Here is a 9256-nt window from a genome sequence, read left to right on the forward strand (position 1 = left end):
TATATGTTAGGGAGATTTATGAGAAGCTAAATTGTAATCAGGGTATTTAAAGGGTTAGTTAAAAAATCAGGACAAAATTGTTAAAGATATACGTGAATATATTTTGAAAGATTTTTTTTTGCTTTTTTTTTTTTTTTAAAGATTTTATTTATTTATTTGACAGACAGAGATCACAAGTAGGCAGAGAGGCAGGCAGAGAGAGAGTGGGGGAAGCAGGCTTCCCGCCGAGCAAGAGCCCGATGCGATCCCAGGACCCTGAGATCATGACCTGAGCTGAAGGCAGAGGCTTCAACCCACTGAGCCACCCAGGCACCTCTTTTTTTTCTTATTTTTAGTAAGATTTTTATAAGATTGCTTATCCTTCAGGCCAGAAATATGTCTTGACTAATACTTTAATTGTTAAGGAAAATAGTTTTGGAATGGGAAAAAAAAGTTACATAAAATTTTTAAGCCATAGTTAAAAAGTATATTTTCTTTTCTTTTAATAGTGTAAGACGAATGGAATGCAAGCCTTTTCGCAAGGTCATAATGAACAACAGCAACATCAGTCTCCAGTTAAAAAAGGTAAATTTTTACCATAATTCCTAAATTCCATAAATTTCATAAGGAAATCTTAGCATTCCTGTTAATAGTTGCCTAGTTGCAAACTTTATTATATTTTTTGGGTTGATTTCAGTCTATATTAGAAATGCTATATAGGTTTGACTGCTTTATGGGAGAGACTGTAGTAACAAGTCTTAAACAGAAGCTTGTTTCTGTATTTTTATTTTCTGTAATAGCTCATAATTGAGCTGGTGTATTCATTCTGCTCTGGTGAATTGTTACTGGACTCAGTCTCATTGCTTTGCCATCTTTAATGTGTGGCTCTCTCTCATTGCCCAAGATGAATGCCTTTCCTCCAGCCACCATATTCCCTGTCTAGCCATCAGGAAAGAGGTAAAAGGAGAGGTAGTTCTTCTTAAAAGTATGATCCATAAGCAGCATCTGTCACTTTCACTTAATATCTCATTGGCCAGAGCTTAGTCATGCTGTACAAAACAGACTGAAAAATGTAATCTTTAGCTGTGTAGCCCACTAATTCTGCTACTGCTCTTGGGTATAACCAGTAGTGTCTTCCCACTGACTACTTTTTAATAAAATAAAAATTATTTATTTATTTAGTTTCCAATTTTTTGTCAGTCTATATAATTTAAAAGTTATCAAAATATTAGCTTTTTCTTCTAGTATTTAACTCTATTTCTAAATAAAATGTTTAAATTGTTTCCAATTTTTTTTGTTTGTTTTTTGATATTGACATTCTATTTTGCAAAATAAGAATTTAGGTCTTCCACATCAGTTCCCTCACTTCTTCACTCTTCTATCTTCCCTCCCTACCATATACTTACTTATTTCACAAGTTTCAGTTTTAACTGAATTATCACTCTTTATGTAAATACAGTTGCTTGGCCAAGAGGTGCATACCTATTTCATACAATCCATCATTTTTCTTAGAGCTAATGTTTGTGTTGTTTCTCTAGGCAACTACTATTAACTTTTCCCTTCAAATGCTCCAAGAACTCTGTGACACTTACCTGTAGTAGTTTTCTTATGCACAAATATATCATTTGGTATTTCTTTCCCCTTGAGGATACTTCTTTCAGAATCCTCCATTATCCTGTTCCAGTATGGGCTGTTTACTTTTCAGTACTATTGTCCTGGAATGTACTTTTACTCTTATCTTGGGATATCGCATTGTGATTCTTTGGTTTCTTTCTTCTTTTAATTTTTATATATTTTTGTTTTATTTTATTATTTTATTTTGTTTTATTTTTATTTTTATTTTTATTTTTATTTAAGAGAGAGAGAGCATGCGAGCTGGTGGAGGAGCAAAGGTGGAGGGAGAAAGAATCTCAATCAGACTCTGTGCTGAGTGTGGAGCCCCATGTAAGGCTCAATCTTAGGACCCTGAGATCATGACCTTAGTTGAAATCAAGAGTTGGCTGCTTGGGGCATCTCGGTGGCTCAGTGGGTATAAGCCCCAGCCTTCGGTTCAGGTCATGATCCCAGGGTCCTGAGCCCTCCATTGGGCTCTCTGCTCAGCAGGGAACCTCTTCCCTTCCCCTCTCTCTGCCTGCCTCTCTGCCTACTTTTGATCTCTGTCTGTCAAATAAATAAATAAAATCTTAAAAAAAAAAAAAAAAGAGTTGGCTGCTTACCAACTGAGCCACCCGGGCACCTCTTCTTTCTCCTTTTTAAATTGAACCATAAATCACCATATAAACCATTTTAAAATGTATAATTTGGTGGGCTTTTAGTACAAAGTTGTACAAACATCACCACTATCTAGTTCCAGAACATTTTTATAATCCCAGAAGGAACCTCATACCCCTTCAGTAGTCATTTCCCATTCTCCCCTTTGCCCAGCCACTGACAAACCCTAATCTACTTTTGGTCTTAATGGATATACTTATTCTGGACATCTCTAATGGAGTTATATTATATGTGACCTTTTCTGTCTGGCTTCTTTCACTTACCATAAGATTTTCAAGGTTCATCCATGTATAGCATGTATCAATACTCCATTCCTTTTAATGGCTAAATGATATTTTCTTGTATTGATATGTCACATTTTGTTTAACTTTCAGTTGATGGATATTTGGGTTGTAAACTTTTAGTTATTATGAATAATGTTGCTTTGAATACTTGTGGACAGGTGTTTGAACACCTGTTTTCACTTTTCTTGGATATATACCTAGGAGTAGACTTGCCAGGTCATGTGGTAATTCTATGTTTAATTTTTTGAGGAACTGCCAAACTGGTTTCCACAGTGGCTATACCATTTTACTTTCCCCGTAGCAATTTGTGAGGGTTCTCTTTTCTTGATGTCTTTGTTAGGATCTTTAAAAATTTTTTTTATTTTTTTAAATTTTTAAAAAAGATTTTATTTGAGGCAGGGAGCGAGCAAGCAAGAGAGAGAACATGAGCGCGTGCGCAGGAGCATGAGAATGAGATCAGGAGCATAGGGAGGGCTGGAAGGTGAAAGAGAGGCAGACTCGCTGTGAAGCAGGGAGCCCCACATCCCAACTCCCTGGGATCATGACCTGAGCTGAAGTTAACTGAGTCACCCAGGTACCCCTAGGATCTTTTTTCACTATGGTCATTTCAGTGGGTGTGAAGTGGTGTCTTTTGTGATTTTGATTTATATTGCTCTAATGACTAATGATTTTGAGAGTCTTTTCTTGTGCTTATTAGCCATTTGCATTTTTTCTTTGGAAAAAGGTCTATCCAAGCTCCTGATCATATTTTAATTGGGTTATTTTCTTTTTGTGATTGAGTTATGAGTTTTGGATACTAGACTTTCATCTGTTTTCTCTCTGCCAATTCCCTCCCCCTGCCCGCATGCTCACTTCCTTTCTTCCCCTCCACACACACACACACACACACACACACACACACACACACACGTAGGTGTATATAAGGTATTTGAGATATATATATATATTAGACCTTTATCGGATGTATGATACTAGGCTTTTATCAGATATATACTTATCAGATACATTATTTACACATATTTTGTCTTACACTAGAGTTTTCACTTTTGATAGTTTACATATCTGTACAAATTAAAAAATTTGATGAAGTGTAGTTTCTTTTTTCTTTTGTTGCTCATGGTTTTGATGTCATTTCTAAGAAATCATTGCCAAATGTCAAGTCATGGAGATTTACCCCTATGAGTTTTATAGTTTTAGGTCTTATATTTAGGTCTTTTTTTTTTTTTTCTATTTTAAAGTAGTTTTTGTATATGGTGTTAAGTATAAGCCCAAATTCAAATTTTTTTTTTGCCTTGGATATCCAGTTGTCTCATCACCATTTGTTAGACTGTTTTTTCCTCCATTGGATGATCTTGGCACCTTTGTTGAAAATCATTTGAGCATAGGAGTATGTGTTTATTCCTCGACTTTGAATTTTGTTTCCTTGATCTATTTGTGCTATAAATAGTACCACATTGTTTTGATTACTATAGCTTTATAAAGTAAGTTTTGAAATTGGGAAGTATGAGCCTTCAACTTTGTTCTTTTTCAAGGTTGTTTTGGTTATTTGGGGTTTCTTATAATTCCATGTGATTTTTAGAATCAGCTTTTCCATTTCTGCAGAAAAGACTCCTTTTCTTTCAAAAGGAATTTTGATAGGGATGATAGTGAACTTGTAGATCACTTTGGGGGATTATAACAATATTAAAATTTTCAATCCATGAACATGGAGTATATTTACATTTACTTCAATCTCTGTTTTATCAGTGTCTTGGTTTTCAGTGTAAAAGTCTTGTACCTCTTCAGTTAAATTTACTCCTAATTATTCTTTGTCATACTAATGGAACTGATTTCTTTTTTTCTATTTTTTTTGAAACTGTTTTTTTAATTTCCTTTTTTTTGATTGTTATTCATTGATAATGTAGAAAATACAACTGATTTTGTATGGGGACATTACTCTGAGCTTAGAGAAATAAAAAGGATTATAAGAAAATACTATGAACAGTTAAGGGTATACCAGCAAATTAGATGACCTAGGTGCAATAGAAAAATTACTAAAAACATAGAAATTACCAAAACTTCCTTAAGATGAAATAGAATATCTAAATAAACACATAGACAGGATGGAGATAGGAGATTAAAAAAAAAAATCTCCTAACAAAGAGAAGTCCAGGATTTGATGGCTTCGCTGGTGAATTCTACCAAACATATAACAAAGAATTAACACTACTATCTCAAACTTCCAAAAAATTGAAGAGGAACACTTCTCGGCTATCATTTTAGGCCAGTATTATTCTGATACCAAAGCCAGACAAAGACATCCTGTGAAAAGAAAACTGTAATCCTTAGAATATAGGTGCAAAAATATCAGCAAACCAAACCAAGCAGCATAGTAAAAAGATGACTTATCATGGCCATTTGGGATTAATCCCAAGAATGCAAGGGTGGTTCAACATGTGAAAATCAATTTGTATAATCCATCACATTAACAGAATGCAGGGACAAAAAAAAAAAAAAATACATCACCATCTCTATTGTTGCAGAAAAACCATTTTACAAAATCCGACACTCTCTCTTAATAAACACTCTCAGCAAGCAAGAAATAAAAGGGAATTTCCTCAACATAATAAAGGGTATATATGAAAAGCCCATAGCTAACATCGTAGTGGTAAAAGACTACAAGTTTCCCCCTACTAAGATCAAGAGCAAGTCAAGGATCGCCACTTTCACCATTTTCATTCAACATTATACTGGAAGTATAGCCAGAGCAATTAGACAAGAAAAAGAAAAGACATTCAAATTGGAAAGGACAAAGTAAAGTTATCTTTATTCACAGATGACACTGTCTTATATACAGAAAATCCTAAAGTGTAGTACATGTGAAAAATTAGTAGAGCTAATAAATTAATTCAGTAAAGCTGTAGGATACAAAATCTTTGTTACTCATTAGTTTAGTAATTTGAGCCTTTTTCTAGTCGATTTTTGTCAATTTTGATCCTTTTAAATAATCAATTTTGGTTTGTTGATTTATTGTTTTTCTGTATCTTTACTCTCATCTTTATTATTTGATTTGTTCTGCTAGTTTTTAGTCTGCTCTTCTTTTTCTGGTTTCTTAATGTTTGATGTTAGGTATTGATTTGAGCTATTCTTTTTTAATATAGGCATTTGTAGTTATAAATTTTGTTCTGAGCACTGCTTTTTCTGTATCCTTTAAATTTTGGTATGTTGTGTCTTTGTTTTCTTTTGTCTAAAAGTATTTTCAGTCTTCTGTTATTTATTGTTTGATCCATTGGTTTAAGCATATGTTTTTAACTTCCACATATTTGTGAATTTTCCAGTTTTACTTCTGTTATTGATTTCTACTCTCATTTCTTTATAGTCAGGATGTTTTGTATGATACTATTGTTTTTTAAATTTATTAAGACACATTCTGTAGCCTAACATGGTGCATCCTGGAGAAAGTTTCATGTGTACTTCAGAAGAATGTACATTCTGGTATTTTTGAGTGAAATGTTCTATATTTTTAGGTTTAGTTGGTTTATAATGTTGTTCATGCTCTGTTTATTTCCTTGTTGATCTGTCTAGTTTTTCTGTTCATTATTGAAAGTGGGGTCCTTGGAATCTCCACCTGTTATTAAATTCTGTGTGTGCCTCCAATTCTGTCATTTTCCCTTCTGTTGTTAGGTAATATATGTTCCTAATTGTTATCATTTTAATGAATTGATATATTTATCATTGTATAATATTCTCCTTTATCTCTTGTAACAATTTTTGCCTTAAAGTCTGTTTTTGTCTGTTGTTATAGCATACTCACTCCAGCTCTTTTAGTTATTGTCTGCATCAACCATCTTTTTATTCATTCATTTTAAATTTACTTTTGTGATTGGACTTAAAGTGAGTATCTTCAGACAGCATATAATTGGATCATATTTTTAATACATTCTACCAATCCCTGCCTTTTAATTGGAGTGTTTATGACTGACATTTAATTGTAATTACTAATAAAGAAGGACAAACTCCACCCATTTTGCTATTTGTCTTCTATAAGTCTTGTATCTTTTTTGTTTTTCATTTCCTCCATTAATACCTTCTTTTGTGTTTAATAAATTCTCATATCATTTTTATTTCCTTTTCATATCCCTTATTATATATTTTGAAGTTATTTGCCTAGTAGTTGCACTGGGGAATTATTTAATTTATGACAATCTAGTGTGAATTAATATCAATTTAGTTTCAATATTATACAAAATTTTCCCCAGGTAGTGTCATCCCACCTTATAATGCCATTGTCACAAATTCCATCTTCAGATGTTGTGTAATCTATTAATCTAGATTTATAATTCTGCAATTTTATGTATTTGTCTTTCAAGTCATATAGAAATAAAGAGGAGTTACATCCAAAAATTCATTGATACTAGTTTTTAACTTGCCAGTGTAGTTAGGTTTACTGGTGTTTACTTCTCAATGTGGATTCCAGTTACTTTATACTTTTTTAATTTTAGCTTAAAGGATTCTCTTTAGCACTTTTTCTAAGGGAAGGATTGTCTTAAAACAGTCTGATTATAATGCTTATCAGTGTGAACCTCTTTGAGTGTATTCAATTTGTAGTTCATTGAGCTTCTTGGTTGTGTCAGTGTATGTATTTCATCAAATTTAGGGAGTTTTCTGACATTATTTCTTAAAATATTTTTTGTCCTTTCTCTCTCAACCTCTCCTCCTGTGACTCCCATTATGCATTTGTTGGTATTTTTGCCATGCTCCCACAAATATCTTAGGTTCCATTTATTCTTCTTCATTTTTTTTTCTTTCTACTCCTCAGACTAGGTAATGTCAGTTGACTTTATATTTGCTCACTCTTTCTTCTGCCTGCTCATATCTGCTATTGAACCATTCTAGTGGTTTTCACTTTGGTTATTGTACTTTTTTTTTTTTTTAAAGACTTTATTTATTTGACAGAGAGAGATCACAAGTAGGCAGAGAGGCAGGCAGAGAGAGGGGGGAAGCAGGCTGCCTGCTGAGCAGAGAGACCGATGCGGGGCTCGATCTCAGGACCCCGAGATCATGACCTGAGCCGAAGGCAGAGGCTTAACCCACTGAGCCACCCAGGTGCCCCGGTTATTGTACTTTTTTCCCCAGAATTTGTTTGGTTCCTTTTTATAATTTTTGTTTCTTTATTGATATTTTCTATTTGGCAAGATACTTTCTTATGGGGTTTCCTTTAGTTCTTTGAGCATACTTAACATAGTTTGAAGTCTTTCTCTAGTAAATCCAATTATCTCTGTATCCTCAGAGAAAGTTTGTATTAATTTCTTTTTTTCCTATGTATGGACCATACATTCTTCATTCATTGCATGCATTGTATTTTGTTGTTTTTGGAAATTGAGTATTTTGAGTATAATGTATTAACTCTGGAATCAGATTTTCTCCCTTTTTAAGGGTTTGTTGTTGCTCCTTGTTGTAATTTTTGTTGTTTATCTAGTGACTTTTGTGAACTAATGTAAAGTCTATGTTTGTTATATGTGGCCACTCAAATCTCTGTTGTGATATCTGCATGGTCACCTGGTGATTTGGCAGAGAATTCCTTCAATACCTAGAACCAAAAAACATAAAAGGAAAAGGAACCCCCCCTCATCTTTGCATATGGCTTTCATATGCGTGTTGGGCTGTCCCTTTAGTAAATACTTGATCAGGCAGTTTACAGCTATTTTTTGACTTATTGCTCCTGAGAAACTGGAAGGTCAGCTAGAGGTGACAGCTTAGGACCTTCTCAAGTCTCTCTATGAGCATGAGCCTAGCCTTTACGTTGCAGGTAGCCTTCTAGATTTCTAGGAACATCTGAGTCTTTCTGTGCCCTTATTTCCCAAAGCGTGTTTTACCCGAATCTTTATTCCTAAACTTTTTGGGTTTTCCTTTTGTTTGCTTTGTTATCCCTTCTTCCAGATGGAATTGGCTAATACATTTCCCTGTAAGTGTTTCGACAAATGGATTCAGATAGGAGCCTCAGGCCCTGGAGAGTTCTTAGGTGAGTTAAAGGCAAATCCTTTGAGATGGTTCTTCAGGGAGCCACCAGATAGGTCAAAATGAACAACCGCAGTTCTTTCAGAATATGATTTGCACTACTCACTGTTCTCTCCAGTACTGGGAACCTGTACCAGGAACGAGAGCAGCTGTTTTCAAAGCCATTGCCAAGCTGGATTGGGGAGATGTTTTCAGGCAAGTTAAAATGCCACAAAATTCTGTAGCAAATTTAGCTGTTCTTTTTTTTACTAAGCATTCCTCTGGTTTTGTAAACTTTTGATTCCAGAATTCAGAAGAAGTTGTTCTGGAGGTTTTTGACAGTTTGTTGCTCTGGTGGAGAGATAAACTTTCAGGGTTTCTTTCTTGGTTACTTTTGCTGACTTACTCTGTTTCAATCTTGACTCCTGTTTTCTTCTTTTTTGATTTACCTCCCTGTTTTGCTCAGTGCATTTTCCAGGAGCTTCAAAAAAAGGGTACTGTTTTGTGAATTCTTTGAATTTGTGTATTTGAAAATGTACTAATTACATACTTAATTGATATTTTGGTTAGATAGAAAATTCTAGGTAGAATGAACTTCTAAAGCCAGACACAAAAGGTTGGATATTGTATGATTCCATTTATATAAAATATCTAGAAAAGGCAAATCCATAGAAAGAAAGTAATGATTGCTTAAATGAGATTAGGAGTGAAGAGTGATTGCAAACGGGAATGAGGTGTCAGATGGT

The 9256-nt window shown here is 34.1% G+C and overlaps 1 protein-coding gene across 1 annotated transcript in view; it reads left to right on the forward strand.

The window, feature by feature from the left end:
• LOC308342269 (uncharacterized protein C8orf88) overlaps window positions 1-9256 on the forward strand; it is a 40704-nt gene that overhangs the window by 19485 nt on the left and 11963 nt on the right. Inside the window, exon 4 of the mRNA XM_080802590.1 lies at window positions 489-564. Coding sequence (XP_080658716.1) covers window positions 489-564 — 76 coding nt within the window. The remainder of the gene's footprint in view (window positions 1-488; window positions 565-9256) is intronic.

The sequence above is a fragment of the Martes martes genome (assembly GCF_963455335.1).
Source record: "Martes martes genome assembly, chromosome: 4".
NCBI lineage: Eukaryota > Metazoa > Chordata > Mammalia > Carnivora > Mustelidae > Martes > Martes martes.